Source organism: Rana temporaria, chromosome 4, assembly GCF_905171775.1.
Source record: "Rana temporaria chromosome 4, aRanTem1.1, whole genome shotgun sequence".
Lineage (NCBI taxonomy): Eukaryota > Metazoa > Chordata > Amphibia > Anura > Ranidae > Rana > Rana temporaria.
Window position 1 is genome coordinate 292,481,823 of NC_053492.1, and position 19,126 is coordinate 292,500,948.

The 19,126-nt window shown below is 44.1% G+C and overlaps 1 protein-coding gene across 1 annotated transcript in view; it reads right to left on the minus strand.

The window, feature by feature from the left end:
* Nucleotides 1-16,193: 16,193 nt before the first annotated feature.
* SLC18B1 (solute carrier family 18 member B1) overlaps nucleotides 16,194-19,126 on the minus strand; it is a 50,530-nt gene continuing 47,597 nt past the window's right edge. The window contains exon 14 of the mRNA XM_040350448.1: nucleotides 16,194-16,768. Within this exon, the coding sequence (XP_040206382.1) occupies nucleotides 16,708-16,768 (61 nt within the window). The 3' untranslated portion in view covers nucleotides 16,194-16,707. The remainder of the gene's footprint in view (nucleotides 16,769-19,126) is intronic.

Below are 19,126 nucleotides of genomic sequence, written 5' to 3' on the forward strand. Positions count from 1 at the left end.
GTGCCACTTCAGCGGTGAACCGATGAAAACGGTCCGTCGGACCATTCTCATCGGTTTGGTCCGACCGTGTGTACAAGGCCTGAGTATAGCAATATGGTTACATTTAATGAAGGTTCAACATTTAGCGACTCACATGGCTGATGATTAAAAGAGGCACATCTAAGTATGCAGGGATCCGGGGTAAAGCGATCCACATAGACCATCCTCCTCACCGCCAGCTCTCATCACTGTCAGTCTGCAATTGTGACCTGGAAGACTACCCTGCAGTAGAGCGATCTGAAAGGGAGGCTTGAACCGCTCGTGGAAAGTACGACATCAGTGGTGGTGTGGAGGATGGTCTATCCCTGGTCTATGTGGACAGCTTTACCCCTGATGCCTGCATACTTAGATGTGCCTGTTTTAATCATCAACCATGTGAGTTTCTAAATGTTGTACCTTCATTAAATGTAACCATATTGCTACACAAGACATCGCTTGTAAAAAAATTAGCTTGTCTTGCAAACCAAGTTACTCTCAAAACCAAGGTTTTACTGTACAGTGTACTCTGCACTGCAGGGGAGAGGGGGGCGAGTGACAGCGACAATCAACATCTGGTGACTGGCCACAGTAGTGGGAGGCCACAGCAGTGAAAATCCACACCCGTGGGGGGGGGGGGGGAAGTGACAATCCACATCTGAGAGCAGGCCGCAGCAGTGACAATCCACAGCTGGGGGCAGGCAGTGTGGCAAGTGACATTCCTCATCTGGTGGCAGGGAACATGGCAAGTGACAGTCCTCATCTGGTGGCAGGCAGCATGGCAAGTGAAATTCCTCATCTGGTGGCAGGGAACATGGCAAGTGACAGTCCTCATCTGGTGGCAGGCAGCATGGCAAGTGAAATTCCTCATCTGGTGGCAGGGAACATGGCAAGTGACAGTCCTCATCTGGTGGCAGGCAGCATGGCAAGTGAAATTCCTCATCTGGTGGCAGGGGTGTGGCAAGTGACATTCCTCATCTGGTGGCAGGCAGCATGGAAAGTGACATTCCTCATCTTGTGGCAGGCAGCGTGACAAGTGACATTCCTCATCTGGTGGCAGGCGTTGTGGCAAGTGACACACTCAGGGCTCCCACTGTTTCTGCATTATGGTGAGTTGAACTATTTAAATTTATATTACAATGTAATAATAGAAATTATGCGCTTCAATCATCCTGACACCATACCAACCATGGTGCCTTGATAATTGAAGCGCCAACACCAGCTATTCCCCCGATAAATTGCCCACAAAAAAAAGATTGGTTGGGAACCACTGGTCTAATGGATCAGACGGGGAGCTGTCCAGCATCTCAGTTGGCTCAACAAAAACAGTTACTGTCATATACAGCAGATGTCCTGGGTTTAGATGCATGCCTTGATAAAGCTCCTGCATGAAGGCATGCTTAATTGTGTTATGCTGCTGCAGAATTAAAACCCTTGTCTGTTTTTACTGCAATTCAGGACTCTATCTAAAGAGATCGCTTACAGTCTCTGTGACAACAGTGTCACCAAGCAGGTAGACAGTAATACAAAAAAATAAATTCTGCTAATTTCCTGTCTGATTAAACCATTTTCTTGGGGTCAGTAAGTGAGCTGCAAATAGCAGTGAAAACTTGACTGGATGAGTTCTAATTCTTTCCCACTCCATTTAAAACAAAGAAAGTCAATGCAGTGATCCCAACCTTGTGCTTTTAGAGGGACGTGGAAATGCTCTGTAACCTGCAACATCCTGTTGTTTTGCAATTAGCAAAGGTTGCCATTATAGAGAGTACATTTTTCTTAATGAAAACCCATAAGGCACCTACAATAATATAATAGTCGTGTTTGTAGAAAGGCTGCCAAATTTGTTCATGGACACATCTGGTGGCATTGCCACCTGTGACATTACAAGCACCAATAGACTTTATTACATGCAAAAGCATGCAACATACGGTAAGCATCCACATTGTTTTTTTAAGAGGGTTCCAAATGGTCAGCTATAGACAAGAATGTCCTCTTCGACTATGACAACAATCTGTATGATAACAACAAAAACCTGGGGAATGCCCAGGGAAAAACCAAGCCTACTTACCGACCAGCTTGCAGAAAACCAATTAACCTGTCTACAGTATGCGTTAAAAACAGGGGTTCAGTCCGCACGCATTTGCAAACGCATGCGTGAGCCACAGAGCCGCGCCAAGGCACCCTGTAATATCTGTGGTCCTAACACTAAACAATGAGCGTCCCCACAGTGGAGGCACATGCATTTTAATGGATAGACAGGGGCAGGTGAACTGAAGGGAAGCCACCCCTCCTTTAAAGGTACAAGAGCACACCAAGCACCCAGCATATAGCACAATGGCTGCAAAGGTGTTGGTGCACTGATGGACCAATATAAACACCACAGGTGAAGCATAAACATGTCCACTGCCCCCGTCTATAGCTGGCCATAACAGTAAGTAGCATTGGAAGCTGGTCGGTAAGTAGGCTTGGTTTTTCCCTGGGCATTCCCCAGGTTTTTGTTGTTATCTGCTTTAGCCTTCCAATGCTACTTACTGTTATGGCCAGCTATAGACGGGGGCAGTGGACATGTTTATGCTTCAACAATCTGTATGACCCTGAGCAGCCCACTTTTCTATATTGGTGCCACTTAAAGGAGTTGTAAAGGAAACATTTTTTTTGCTGAAATAACTGTTAACAGGGTATAGAGACATAATAGTTAACCGATTCCTTTTAAAAATGATCAAAAATAGATAAAAATCAATCATATAATGTACCTGTATTTTCAGTTTCGTTTATGCATCTAGTTTCATGCTTCTGTGAAGTACAGAGACACAGAGCCAATAGAGGGCAGTGATGGTTTGTAAATCGAAAGTGATTGGTTCTGAGGGGTTTAAGACACACAGTAATCACACCTCCTTGATTAGTGCCACAGAGAGAAAGCTCCCATGACTTTTTTCATCAGGAAACAGACTGTTCAGAACAGAGAAGGATTACAGCAACATCATAGCAAAAACGAACAGTGAGGACACGAAAACAGGACTGCAGTAAGGTAAAGGAAGCTATTTTGCTAAAAAAAAAAATCCTTTAGTGACCCTTTAACCACTTGACCACTGGGCACTTAAACACCCTTCCTAACCAGACCAATTTTCAGCTTTCGGTGCTCTTACATTTTGAATGACAATAACTCAGTCATACAACACTGTAACCAAATGAAATTTTTGTCCTTTTTTTCCCACAAATAGAGCTTTCTTTTGGTGGTATTTGATCACCTCTGCGGGTTTTTATTTTTTTTGCTATTAATGAAAAAAGAACGAAAATCTTGTAAAAAAAATTAATTCTTCTTCATTTCTATCATAACATTTTGCAAAAAAGTAATTTTTCCTCATAAATTTGGCCTAAAATGTATACTGCTACATATTTTTGGTAAAAAAAAAAATTGGGAAATTATTTAGTCTGGGTGAAAGTTATAGGGTCTACAAGCTATGGTACCAATTTCTGAAAATTGAACAATTTGATCACACCTGAATACTGACAGCTTCTCTCATTTCTTGAGACCCTAACAAGACAGTAAAGTACAAATACCCCCCAAATGACCCCTTTTTGGAAAGTAGACATTCCAAGGTAGTTAGTAAGAGGCATAGTTAGTTTTTTGAAGTTGTCATTTGTTCCCACAATTCTTTGCAAAATTAGGATTTGTTTTTTTTCTTCACACCATATTGTCATTATAACAGGTTATTTCTCTCACCTGGCATGTATATTCCACAAATGACACCACAAAATATATTCTGCTGCTCCTCCTGAGTATGGCGATACCACGTGTGAGACTTTTACACAGCGTGGCCACATACAGAGGCGCAACACTGAAGTAGCAACTTCAAGCATTCTAGGAGCATAAATTACACATCTAATCTCTCAACCACCTATTACACTTTTGAAGGCCCTGGAGCACCAGGACAATGGAAACGCCCACAAAGTGACCCCATTTTGGAAAGCTAACACCCCAACGTATAATCTATGAGGCATAATGAGTCTTTTGAACAGTTCATTTTTTTGCCAATGTTTTTGGAAAATGTGGGAAAAAAATGAAAATGCATTTTTTTTACACAAAGTTGTCCATTTATAGGATATTTCCAACACATAGCATGTACATAGCAAAAATTACACCCCAAAATATATTCTGCTGCTCCTACTGAGTATGGCGATACCACATGTGTGAGACTTTTACACAGCGTGGCCACATACAGAGGCCCAACACCGAAGTAGCAACTTCAAGCATTCTAGGAGCATAAATTACACATCTAATCTCTCAACCACCTATTACACTTTTGAAGGCCATGGAGAACCAGGACAATGGAAACGCCCACAAAGTGACCCCATTTTGGAAAGCTAACACCCCAACGTATAATCTATGAGGCATAATGAGTCTTTTGAACAGTTAATTTTTTTGCCAATGTTTTTGGAAAATGTGGAAAAAAAATTAAAATGCATTTTTTTTACACAAAGCTGTCCATTTATAGGATATTTCCAACACATAGCATGTACATAGCAAAAATGACACCCCAAAATATATTCTCCTGCTCCTCCTGAGTATGGCGATACCACATGTGTGAGACTTTTACATAGCGTGGCCACATAGAGACCCAACATCCAAGAAGCACCATCAGGTGTTGTAGGGACACAAATTACACATCCAATTTCCTTACAATCTATCACATTTTTGAAGGCCCTTCATATTTCTAACACAGCATGTACATACCAAGAATTACACCCTAAAATACATTCTGCTGAGTAATGGGTAAAAAAAAAAGGATTACCTGTGGTTTTAGTAGTGCAATTGTCCACAGGAGGAGAGCCCTGATCCAGGCAGCAGGCAGGGACGTGGTCAGCGACAGTGAATGGAATTGTCCAGGCAGCAGGCAGGAATATTGTCCATAGTCAGTACAGGCAGGTATACTGTCCATATATAGTCCAGGGCCAGTGCAAGTAGAAACATTGCCAGCAGTGCCAAAATATTGGTCCTGGTAGTAAGCAGGAACATGGTCCAAGTAGCAGGCCAGGAAAGAATGGGGACAGGGGTAGAGGCTTCTCCCACCCAAATCTCTTTGAAGCCTCCGGGCAACCAGACCCTAATCTGGGAATGAGAAAACTAAAGATTTAGTTTTTTCATCCAGAAAAACAATTCTGGAGCACCTCACATATGTGAGACCCCTGTGTTCCCACTAGCATAGCAGGGTAAAAGATCAATCCAAGGGGCAGGCAAAAAGCGTGGTCAAACAGTCCAGGGTCAGTTCCAGAGCGGGCAGAAGTAGGTACAGTTTAGCATTAGGCAGAAGCGTAGTCGTATAACAGGCCAGGGTCAGTTCCAGAGCAGGCAGAGTAGGTACAGTTTATCGTTAGGCAGAAGAGTAGTCGTATAACAGGCCAGGGTCAGTTCCAGAGCAGGCAGAGTAGGTACAGTTTATCGTTAGGCAGAAGAGTAGTCGTATAACAAGCCAGGGTCAGTTCAGGAGCAGGCAGCGGTATGTACAGTGGCATAAGAGGTGTGGCCGTAAATGATAATTACGTTTACCATACTTTCCTAATAATCTAGTAAAGTATGGTAACGGCGGAAACATTGATTGAAACAAAGGCCTGGTTGGGAAGGACAATCCGGGCAATAATATGTAGTGTCTCTTCTAGTTCCTGCTTTGGTGCACACACGGCATCTCTTCTGACGTTTTCGGCCTGATTCATGGGGGGGGGGTTTATCAATAAAGTGTCGTTCATGGAGTCTGCTCACGCAATCAGAGCGAATGCCATCTGGTGAGTCTTCAGGGTACAAAAGGGAGGAGAAAATTTCTTCTTGGTAATAAAGATAAGATAAGGGGTTCCTTGTAGATTTACGGTAAACGACATAAGTGTTGTAAATGGCCAAACTGAAAAGATATATGGAGACCTTTTTGTACCAATAGCGGCTTTTTCCTGTGGGAAGGTATGGTTCGAGCATCTGATCATTGAAATCGACTCCCCCCATGAACAGATTATAGTCTTGAACACATGCCGGTTTTTGGACAGGGCCGTTTCTTTTGGGGATTTCCACGTAGGTGTCATTATGTATCGTTGAGAGCATGTGTACATTTCGTTTGTCCCTCCACCGGAGAGCCAAAACTTCTTCATTCCGCAAAGACGCCGTCTCCCCTTTTCGCAGTCTTTCCATAATGAGCCTTTGCGGGAAACCCTTCCTATTGGGTCGCACTGTACCACACGCTGGAGTGCCCATCCGGTGAAGGTTGCGGAAGAGGGGCAAGCTAGTATAGAAGTTATCCACATAAAGGTGGTAACCCTTTCCAAGTAGTGGATATACAAGATCCCAAACAATCTTTCCGCTGGCTCTGATATATTCTGGACATTCAGGGGGATGCAGTTGGGTGTCCTTCCCTTCGTACACCCGGAAGGCGTAGACATACCCCGTGACCCGGTCACATAGCTTGTAGAACTTAACCCCATATCGGGCCCTTTTGTTTGGGATAAACTGCTTGATGCCAAGCCTGCCTGTGAAGTGGACCAATGACTCATCCACGGAAATATTTTGGTCGGGGACAAATAACTGGGGAAATTTCTCTGAGAAAAATTTAGAAGTGGCCGAATTTTAAATAATTTGTCATGTGATGGGTCATTTCGGGGAGGGCACTGGGTGTTGTCGTTGTAATGGAGGAAATGCATTATCATGTGGTATCTGGTTCTTGACATAGTGGATGAAAAGACTGGCATATGGTGGATGGGTTTTTTGGACCAATATGAGTATGATTAATTTTTTTTTGAGAGCCCCATGTTGAACGTTAGGCCTAAAAATAATTTAAATTCCTCCACTGTCAATGCTTTCCATTCATAGGGACGGGCGTAATATGAATCAGGGTTGTCTCTTATGAATTGCTGTGCATAGAGGTTGCACTGGGCCACGATGGAGGATAATAGGTCTTGGGTAAAAACTAAATTAAAAAAATCAATAGGGGTAAAGTTCTTTGTGTTCACCTTAACACCTGGCTGGGCGGTGAAAGGGGGGATGTTTGCTGCTCCGGAATTGGGGGGAAGCCACGTAGGGTTTTCAAGGGCATAGGGAAGGCTGGCATGGGTCCTAACCCTTTGGGGCTGAGATGACACTCTGCTGGTTATTGGCCTTTGCTGCAGTGGTACTTCATTTCTCCTGGATGGTACTGAGCTGCTAGTTGATGCCACTGTATTTCTGGTGGATGGCTACGAGCTGCTGGTTGATGCCACAGCGCTACTTGTGGTAGCCTGCTGCCCCATGTCAGAACGCCTTCGTTTCATGGGCACACTTTGCTCTTCCTCTGAATCTGTAGAAGACCCACTGCTTCCAACCGGTTCATATTCTGAACCAGAGAGCTCCCCGCTGCTCTCGTCGGTCAAGCACATATGTTCGTATGCCTGCTGAGTGGTGAAAAACCTTTTTGCCATACTGGTGACTGTGGGCTGTGGTGACAAACTATGGTAGGGAAACTGGAACAGATATGGCTGCACTGATGGGTGCTGATGAGATGAAGCTGGTCTAATGAGTGTGCACTGATGGGTACTGAGGGTGCACTGATTATCTGCCACTGATATGCACTGATAAGGCGGCGGTGATGAGGATCCACTGATGAGCACTCACTTATGGGCACTATTGGGCACTCTAGTGGCACTGATGAGCGCTGTAGTGGTGCAGATGGCACCGATGGGCACTGTAGTGACACTGGGCACGGTAGTGGCACTGACTGAGCACTGGTGGCACTGATGGAGCACTGGTGGCACAAATGGGCACTGTAGTGGCACTGATGGTGCACTGACGGACACTGGTGTGGCACAGATGAGCACTGGTGTGGCACTGATGAGCACTGACGGCACTGATGAACACTGTAGGTGCACTGATTGGCACTGATGAGTACTGTAGTGGCACTGGGCACTGGTGTGGCACTGATGGACACTGGCAGCACCGATGAGCACTGTAGTGGCACTGGGCACGTTAGTGGCACTGATGAGCACTGTAGTGGCACTGGTGGTGCACTGATTGGCACTGATGAGTACTGTAGTGGCACTGGGCACTGGTGTGGCACTGATGGACACTGGCAGCACCGATGAGCACTGTAGTGGCACTGGGCACGGTAGTGACACTGGCGGCACTGTAGTGGCACTTATGGACACTAGCAGCACCAATGGGCACTGAAGTGGCAGAGGTGGCACTGAAGTGGCAGAGGTGGCACTGATGGGGACTGTATTGGCACTGGTGGGGACTGTATTGGCACTGTAGGGGCACAGATGGGTACTGTAAGGGCACAGATGGGTACTGTGTGGCACAGATGGGTACTGTGTGGCACTGTTAGGCACTGCTGGGCACAAGAAAATAATGACACTCACTTTAAAATGTCTTCTCTCCTCACACTCTGTAACGGTGTGAGGAGAGAATGGAGACCTTAGAATGACCTTACTTTGTTTACTTTTTGATCGCTCCCTCATTGGAGGGAGCGATCAGGTGGTGAAGAGCCGCTATCATTGGCTCTTCACCGCGATCTGTGTTGCGCCAGGTCTCCTGGACCCGGCGAACACGCACACTCCCGCGAGCGCGCCGCAGGGCGCGCGCGAAACACGCGGACGTCCTCCCGGGATAACTCGACCGCGCTGCAGCAGTATTTCTGCTATGGCGCGGTCGGCAAAAGGTTAAATACATAAGCTGTGTTGTCAACATAACTTCTTTATGTATAGAAACGTAGTTCTATAATGTAAATCACTGTGTAGGAAACATATCGTATATACTGGAGTATAAGCCAAGTTTTTCAGCACATTTTTTGTTGCTGAAAATGCCCCCCTCGGCTTAAACACGAGTCACCTTTTTGCACCGGATCTCCTGGACTTTGGGAACCCAGTACTTGGCACACATATAGCCCCCTTCTTCCTCTACAAGTGTGCAAAGTTTGTTGTCCAGGTGACCTACGGCCAGAGAACACCAATTTTTCAAAGTCGGGCACTCCTTCCATAGACTCCTATGTTAAATGGTAATTTCTCTGGTAAATTTGGGGACCCGGTACCGGCCGGCCATAGGTCCCCTGGACCCAAAACTTAGCACACATGTAGCCACACTTCTCCTCTACAAGTATGCAAAGTTTGCTGTCTGGGGATCTACGACCAGGGAGCACCGATTTTTCAAACCCGGGTACCCCTTCTATATACTCCCATGTTAAACGTAAGTCTAGTCATGGACACAGTGAGGCATGGGCACAGTGAGGCATGCACATTGACACAGTGAGGCACAGAGAGGCATGCAGATGAACACCCTAGGCTTATACTCGAGTCAGTACGTTTTCCCTTTTTTGTGGTAAAATTAGGTGCCTCGGCTTATATTCGGGTCGGCTTATACTCGAGTATATACGGTACCTATTTTTTTTCATGACATGATACGAGCAGATCTTGCGGTTCATGCATTTTAATGACAATGAACTCTCTCATCCTCAGGGTGACCCTGGATACAATCGGCTCCACAAAATTCAGCCCCTCGTAAAACCACTTCAACCAACAGTTCGCAGCCTTGTTTACTCCCGATCAAGTTGTCTGCGTTGATGAGTCCCCGATTACGTTTTCTGGCCCATTGTCATTCAAACAGTATCTTCCAGCAAGCATGCCAGAGATGGGGTCAAGATGTATAAGCGCTGTGACAGGGCAACAGGCTATACATATAGTTTTAGGCTGGAATCACACTAGTGCGGTGCAAATTTCAGCTCTCTTATCTCTGCAGAGAGATAAGAGAAGTGTTCAGCAGATTAGCAATGTTTTAGATGCAAATTTGGAGACCTGGGAGAAGTTCCGGGTGAGAGGAGAGTGGGGGAGAAGTGTATTGAGCTGAATGAGAGAAATTCCTGAAGAGAACTGAACACATCTGCGAATTAGATGCATACCCATAGAAGATAATGGGACTGAATTCGCACCTGAGCCGCACCGCAAGACATAAAAAACGCACACGTTTTTACTGCAATGCGCAGTGCGAATGCATCTCACATATGTGAACCAGCCTCATTGAAAACAATGTATTTTGAAATGTCCTGCGAATTTGATGCGGTTTAATCCGCACTCAATTCGCATAGGTGTGAACCTGGCCTTATGGTTTATGAGGTAAAAGATAGTCACGTGGAGCCAGAGAACTGCCCAGACTACATAGGGAGCGATGGCAAGATTGTTTGGGACTTGGTGTCACCCTTCTTCAGAAAGGGTTATCACTTGTACGTGGACAATTATTATTACACGAGCGTGCCACTTTTTAGTCACTTGCTTGATCATGGAATTGGCACCGTGCAATCTAATCGCCGGGGCTTACACCAGCGGCTTGTAGAGTCCCAACAGACTAGGGGAGAAAGCCTGCTTGAAAAGTAATAATTTGCTCGCAGTGAAGTGGAGTAATATTCGGAATGTTTTTGTTCTGTCTTCCCTTCACGCAGATACAACAGTCCAAATTCCAACGGCGACTGGTGTTGTGGACAAACCCCTCTGTGTCCATGAATACAACCTTAATATGGGAGGGATGGACCTTAACGACCAGTTGATGGCGCCGTACTTAATTGCCCACAAGGCCAGACGCTGGTATAAAAGTGTCTGTATAACTATTTCAATTGACTCTGCTGAACGCTTATGTTCTATACAAAGCTTCAGGATGAACTGTATCCTTCCTTAAATTCCAGGAAGAGATCACCACAGCCCTTCTGTTTCCAGACGGTGCTGTGCCCCAACATCCCAACGCAAATGCAGTGAGTCGGCTACATGAGAGGCATAGTCTTTATTTCCTCCCTGTTACCCCTACCAATCAATAAAACCAAAAAAGATGTAATGTCTGTGGAAAATGCGGATAACACCCGCTATTATTGTCCTCATGTCCTGGCCAACCTTGCCTTTGCATCGGTGAATGTTTCGAACACTACCACACACTAGTGGAGTATTAGCGTAGGGTACAGCACTGTACAGTCTAGGGCACACTTTTACAGGGTCTCCAAAGATGCCATCGCAATTTGAGAGACCCAAACCTGTAACCGTTACAGTTACAAATAAAAGTGTAGTAAAAAAAAAAAAAAAATGTTCTTCTCTGTTTTACTGTATTTTTTAACTGCAATGTTTTATTGTTACTATGTGTTATAATGTTTGCTTTTCAGGTATGTAATTCTTTTATACTTTACTCTGTTTTATTGTTAACCATTATTTTATTTTCAGGTACGCAATTCAGCTGCAGCACTGATTTATCTATCTTGACAGCAACAGTGTTTGTTCTCAGGAAACTTAAAATCAGCAACTCACGTGTTGTAGGAAGTGATTTCACCCTATTACAGTTAAAAAAGAAAGAAAGAAAAGAAGAGCATATATGCTGAAGCATGGGGCGATTATTTTTACTCTTTTTTGGCACAGATTGTTGTTTTATTGAGTTAATGTTTTATTGTTACCATTGTTTGCTTTTCAGGTACACCATTCAGCTGCAGCTCTGATTTATTCATCTTGACAGCAACAGCGTTTGCTCTTATGATAACCTCTTACATTGCTGGAGTCGCTGATTTGTGTATTTCACCACCACAGTTAAAAAAAACAAAATGGGGCATGTATGCCCATCATTAGAAGTGGGTGGCTGCATGAAAAAAAAAAAAAAGAACATTACAATATATGCCCAACAAGGATCAGCAATGTACTGGTATGTTGCTGGACTTTGAGTCATTATATCAGAATGATGGCTGCAGGTTTAGGTATCATCTTGGTATCTTTCTTTTATGCCAGTGGTTAGCTTTCATGTAAAAGCAATCCTAGCGGCTAATTAGCCGCTAGACTGCTTTTACAAGTAATTGGAGGGAACATTGTCGTCCCCCCTCTCGCCGTCTTCGATGTTTTTCTCTGGCTCTTCTGTCCCACCAGGGAACCCAAGAATGCAGCCTGTGGTTCCACCAGCTGACCATAGAGCTGTTTGAAAACCAGAATGGCTCCAATCATCTATATGGTTTAAGAAACTGGAAGCTATGCGCATTTCATGACTTTGGTTTTGCCGGATATAAACGGTGCCATTGGTTAAATGGGGAAAGCATCTGTTCACACCAATCTTGGTGTGGTCACTGGTCAGATGCTTCGAGGGCAGAGGAGAGATCTAGACTCTAATAGACCCCAATTTCACATGGGTGATGTGTGGCATATGCTTCTAATGTTGTGCATAAAATACCAGGACAAGTCAAACCCCCCCCCCCCCCCCCCCCAAAATGACCGCTTTTTGGAAAGTAGACAACCTAAGCTTTTTGCCGATAAGCATGTTGAGTCCATGGAATATTTTATATTTTGCCACAAGTTTTGGGAAAATGACAATACATATTTTAGTTTTTTTTCACAAAGTTGTCACTAAATGATATATTGCTCAAACATGCCATATGTGAAATTACACCACTTAATACATTCTGCTGCATCTCCTGAGTATGGGGATACTACATGTGTGGGACATTTTTGAAGCCTAGCTGCGTACAGGACCACAAAAAACAATCACCGCCTTCAGGCTTTCTAAGGGTGTAAAATGGTAATTTCACTCCTCACTTACCCATCACAGTTATGGAGGACCTGAAATGTCAAGATAGGACAAATGACCCAATTGTGGAAAGTAGACACCTAAAGGTATTTGCTAAGAGGCATGGCGAGTATTTTGAAAATTAAGAAATATAAAAAAAATATATTATTTTTCAAAACTTTGTGACAAAAAGTAAGATCTGCAAAATACTCACCATGCCTCTCAGAAAATTGTTTCCAAAATGGGGTCATTTGGGGGGGGGGGGGGGGTTTGTGCTATCTGGGCATTTCATGGCCTCCAAAACGGTGATAGGTAGTGAGGTGGGAAATCAAAAATATACGCCAATTTTGGGCCATGGTCACACAATGATGTCGCCATGTACAATTCAGGGCCAACAGCATTCAACTTTATGCTATGATAGCAAAGGATCACCCACAACCCCTCTTGCAGAAAGAAAATCAAATCAGGTCAGAATTTGTTATCAACTCCCAATTACTATACAGATATGTACTGATGCTTTGAATTATTGCCTATTATGACCAGATCGAACATGCAATTTTCTAGAACCTCTACTTTGTAATACAATGTAATCATTGATTGATTGATTGATTTTTGAGCTTAATTAGGCGCCAAATGCCCACTGTGTATTGTAAAACCTGCATGTTTTTAATAATCTAGATGCTAAAGACATCACTCATACAGTTAAATTTACATTTGCGATGATATATTCTTGTGAACATGCAAGTCATGTCTGAAGATTAGATCAACTCATAAAGCTTGATTTCTAAATGATGCAAATAATTTCAGTACCTTTGTTAAACAATCAGCGTGGGTATACATAACTGCTAAAAGGTAACTTACAGTGGTTGTTAAGCCCCTGTGACATCTTTATATAATCCTGTGTGTTTTCGTTATGCTATGTGCCCCAGTCTCTGTGCTTTATTTTAAAAAAAATGCCATCTATACACGATTTCAGAACGCCGCTCAAGTGACCATCCGCCACTCTCCCCTCTAGATCTAGAGAGGGGCTGAGAATCCCCCACTGACGTCAGTAGGGATGAGAGGAGGAGAGAGGCGACCAGTCACGTGAGCACCAAACAGCATTTTGAAATCAGGTATAGTCTGCATTTTTTTTTTAATAAAACACAGACACTGGGGCACATAGTATAATAAAACACATAGCATTATATGACACAATAAATTTTATTTCTGCAGCAGGAGGGGAGGGGGCGGCACTGTCACAAGCTGACAGGCAGGGAGGAGGGATAGATGACAGAGGAGGACAGGAGAGCTGCGGATGAGGACAAGGGCCTCTTCCCGACAACCCTGGCCGTTGGTTGTCAGGGGTCTGCGGGCGGGGGCTTATCATATTTCAGGAGCCCCTTTATTAAGGGGCCCCCAGATCCCGGCCCCCCCACCCTATGTGAATGAGTATGGGGTACATCGTACCCCTACCCATTCACTTGGGGGGGAAAAGTGTCAAGAAAAAAAAAAAAACACTAGACAGGTTTTTAAAGTAATTTATTAGGCAGCTCCGGGGGTCTTCTTCCGACTTCTGGGGTCTTCTTCTGACTTCTCCGCTCTGTGGTTCTTTCTTCCTTCTGCCGGGCTCCTCCACCATCTTCTTCCAGCTCTTTTACTAGCGGCGGCCCGGTCTTCTCCCTTCTTCCAACTTCGGGGGTCTTCTTCCGACTTCTACACTCTCTTCTCCCGCTCTCCGGTTCTTTCTGCCTTCTGCCGGGCTCCTCAGCTCTCTTCTCCCAGCTCTTTTACTAACGGCGGCCCGGTCTTCTTTGTAATCTTCTTTACTTCGATGTTAACACAACGTTTCCTCCCACTGTAATGCCAGGTGCACGGTGCACAATGATTTATATAGGCATGGGGCGTGGTCACCGGGTGATATCACCCGGTGACCCTGCCCCTTATGTCGTTGCCACCCGGAGCATGATGGGACTGCAACGTCATAAGAGGCCTATATAAATCGTTGCGCACCATTCACACGGCATTACAGCGGGAGAGATCGTCGAGTCAACATCGAGAGAAGAGGGAAGAAGACGACGCAGAAGACAGGGCCACCGCTAGTAAAAGAGCTGGAAGAAGATAGCGGAGAAGCCCGGCAGAAGGCAGCAAGAACCAGAGAAGTTGGAAGAATACCCTTGAAGTCAGAGAAGGAGAAGACCGGGCCACCGTTAGTAAAAGAGCTGGAAGAAGATAGCGCAGGAGCCCGGCAGAAGGCAGAAAGAACCGGAGAGCGCGAGAAGAGAGTGGAGAAGTCAAAAGAAGACCCCCGAAGTCGGAAGAAGGTTGAGGACCGGGCCACCACCAGAGAGCGGAGAAGTCGGAAGAAGAAGACCCCTCAAAGTCGGAAGACGAACCCCGGTGCTGCCTAATAAATTACTTTAAAAACCTGTCTAGTGTTTTTTTCCTTGACACTTTTTCCCCCAGGTGAATGGGTAGGGATACGATGTACCCCATACTCATTCACATAGGGTGAGGGGGCCGGGATCTTGGGGCCCCCTTATTAAAGGGGGCTCCCGGATTCCAATAAGTCCCCCGCCTGCAGACCCTGACAACCAATAGCCAGGGTTGTCGGGAAGAGGCCCTTGTCCTCATCAACATGGGGACAAGGTGCTTTGGGGTGGGGGGGCCTCACGGCGCCCCCCCTGCACCAAAGCGCCCACCCCACCATGTTAAGGGCATGTGGCCTGGTACGGTTCAGGCGGGGGGCGCTCGCTCATCCCTACCCCCTATCCTGACCGGCCGGGCTGCGTGCTCGGATAAGGGTCTGGTATGGCTTTTGGGGGAACCCCCACACCATTTTTATGGAGTAGGGGTTCCCCTTTAAATCCATACCAGACCCAAGGGCCTGGATGGGGGAACCATGCCGGTTTTTTATTTAAAATTTGGCGTGGAGTTCCCCTCATGATTCATACCAAACGCAGCTGAAACAGTGCACTGCGATTACCTGCAGTTATGTGCAGATAGCTGCACCAAATCGTTCCTGGACGCAGTAAATTTTATTTTTTCTAACTGCACCAAACCGCATGTAACGAAACCGCAGCTAAACACAGTGTGTGAATGGGGCCATAGGAAAACGTTGTGTGCTTTTAGCTGCGGTAGATAACTTGAGAATCTGCAGCTAAAATCACCATTTTAACCGTCCGTGTGAAAGGGGCCTAAGTGTAAAGTCTGCATCCCTGTATCAGCCAAGTGACTCAAAAGAATTGATGGAAGAGGGTAAACTTGAAAGTCAGTGAACTAGCATTTACAGAATGAGAAGTTGCAGTGGCAGCCTCTTTGTTTATCTCAGGTTTCCTTCAAATGGGAGTAAAGAGAAACACAGTGGCTGTCTATTCAGAGCATGTTTAGTAAGCAAATGTACAGCAATTCATATGTCTGTGTCAAGTGAAAAGCTAAAAAAATCTCAAATTTATATATAATATATATAAAAACAAATGGAAATGAAACCCTTATGCATTGGTAGCTTTCCTGTTTAGTCTGTCAAAAAAACTGCTTAGGGGATCTAGCAGTGAGATCTTCCAACCAGTTCAAGTCTCTACCCAACATCACCATTAAGTCTCAATCCCCCCCTGCTGCAGTGGGAAAAATAATACTGCCTACTGAATTCCTAGAAAAGTGAATGAAAATGGTTATGAAGGAACTTAAATTGTCCTTTAATAGCTATGGCACTTTGTAAACATGAGGCAAAGATCCTGCTGTCATAAAATGATATAAAAAGCTTGGAAGTGACTCAACATGTTAGCAACTACCTGTATTACTATAATAATTAAAATGTCATCTTTAGTTGTTACCAAAATGTACTTCAAAGTACTTTGCAAATTATGTGTTCTCTACAATAACTGACTGACTGGCAGACTGCAATACACATACAAATAAAAATAAAAAAGCATTCAGACTTCAATCTAGCTTAATAAACCTGTACAATAACTATATAAACATTATATAACTCTATAAACACATGCTATTTCGCAAAATAAAACAACTGAGTTAATGTGTGTAGAAAAAATAGTGGCATTACCCATAACAACCACCTATTTTAATTTTCTAACATTCAGGCTAAAATGTAAACACTGGCATTTGTGGGCAATGCCTCCACTTTCCTTTGCAAAAGTGCTTTAAATAGTGGAAAAGACAACTTTTATTAGTCTTCATCAATCCTCTTGCAAAATAGGTTCTCTTTCTTGAGCTGTACTAACATTTTCAGACTGTGGCCTGTAGAAAGCAAAATTAGTTTAAGGTTTTGCTATGAAAAAACATGCACTGCTATGTAACTAGAAACAGAAAAAAAAAAAAAATGAATGTGCGCATATGCTTGTTTAGAACTGCTGCAAACCACCCACCAAAAAGTGTACTCTATCACTTAAATAACCAGTAAATATTTTAACAAAGTGGTGCACTGTTCCATCAAATAACTATAATGCATTGAATTATAAGTGAAAAGAATTAATAGTGAAGTACTGTTCCTTAAAATAAAAAAAAATATATAAAAATTATTATTTAATGTTTCATTGATTGGACCTCCTAATGACAGAAGACTTACCCAAAACTTTGTCAGTGACGTATAAAGAGTTATTTAAAATCAGTCCTAAGGCCTTAATAAAATGCAGAGAGCGGTGGGCAGCTGAGGTTCCAGGTATACAAGGGGAGGAGTGGGACCGTCCATTTAAATATCTGGTGGCGGCTAGGGACCGGCTAATTCAGTTTAAATTCCTGCATAGGGTCTATTATACCCCGGCTAGGCTGGCATCGATCTATCCGTCGGTGCCCCCTGAATGTTGGAGGTGTACTTTTTCGCCAGCGGACGCACACCATGTGTTTTGGGACTGCCCTCAGATTCAGCAGTTTTGGACTGGGTCACATCCTGTATAGCGGGGGTACTGGGAGTACCTGTACCTCGGGAAATAAGTGTATGTTTGCTGGGCTTGGTGGAGGAGGTGGTCCCGTTTGGGGGGCGCATAGGACGTTACTCAGCATCCTCCTGTTCTATGGGAAGAAATCTATTTTGCTTAAGTGGAGGAGTCCGGGGGCCCCAGAGATAGCATTCTGGAAGGGGCTGGTGAATGCTATGCTTCCATATTACAAGGCAACGTACTTGTCTCAGGGGTGTGTGGGAAAATTTGAAAAAGTATGGAGGGCCTGGTATGAATCTGATCAGACGGTTGGGTAGTGAGGAATGGTAAATAATTTCTGAAGTTTCCTGTTTTGTGTATTTGCTTTAATTTACTCCAGGTGCATCGGGAGTGGGATCTGTGACGTTTATTGAGCGAGGTGGAGATCCTTCTTTAGAGGCGCCTCGCGCTAGGTTTTGCAGGGGAAAGGGAACCGAGTAGAGGGGGGAGGGAGGGTGGGTGTTCTGTTGGTTATTGCCATCTGTGATGGCACTGTTTTTATGTACATGGTCATGTTGACCAATGGTATACTTGGTGTTGTACCAAGGGATGTGTGTTTTGTTATGCCAAAAAATTTTCAATAAACAGAAATTTTCAAAAAAAATAATGTTTCATTGATTATTGATTGCTGTATGGTATAGAAATATTTAATATATAATAATATATACAGTATATATATTTTTTTAAATACTTTTTTTCTTGTAAAGTTACAGTGCATCACTATTAATTCTCTTAATTTATAATCCAATGGATGATGGTTATTTAATCACTTGCCAGCCAGCCGCCGCAGTTATACAGCGGCAGGTCGGCTCGGCTGCGCGAGATCACGTAATATTACGTCATCTCGCGAATCAGCCAATAGGGGCGCGTGTACGCCGCCGCTCGTCCCTGGTCCCGATCGCTCGTTACAGAGCGAGAACCGGGAGCTGTGTGTGTAAACACACAGCTCCCGGTCCTGTTAGGGGGAGAAATGCCTGGTCGTCTGTTCATACAATGTATGAACAGCGATCAGTCATTTCCCCAAGTCAGTCCCACCCCCCCTTCAGTTAGAACACACACACTATGTTAACCCCTTCCCTGCCAGTAATCAATGCATTTTTATAGCACTGATCGTTATAAAAATGCCAATGGTCCCAAAAATGTGTCAAAAGTGTCTGAAGTGTCCGCCATAAGGTCGCAGTACCGATAAAAATCGCTGATCGCCGCCATTACTAGTAAAAAAAAATATATTAAAAAAATGCCATAAAGCTATGCCCTATTTTGTAGACGCTATAACTTTTGCGCAAACCAATCAATAAACGCTTATTGCGATTTTTTTCCGGCGTAAACTGAGAAAAATAAAAAAAAAATTATATATTTTTGGGGATATTTATTACAGCAAAAAGTAAAAAATATTCATTTTTTTTTTCAAAATTGTCGCTCTATTTTTGTTTATAGCGCAAAAATTTAAAACCGCAGAGGTGATCAAATACCACCAAAAGAAAAGCTCTATTTGTGGGAAAAAAAGGATGCCAATTTTGTTTGGGAGCCATCTCGCAGGACCGTGCAATTGTCAGTTAAAGCGACGCAGTGCCGAATCGCAAAAAGTGGCCCGGTCATTAACCAGCAATATGGTCCGGGGCTGAAGTGGTTAATTCAATATTGCTTATTAATTGCTGTATGGTATTGAAAGGGGGTTAAA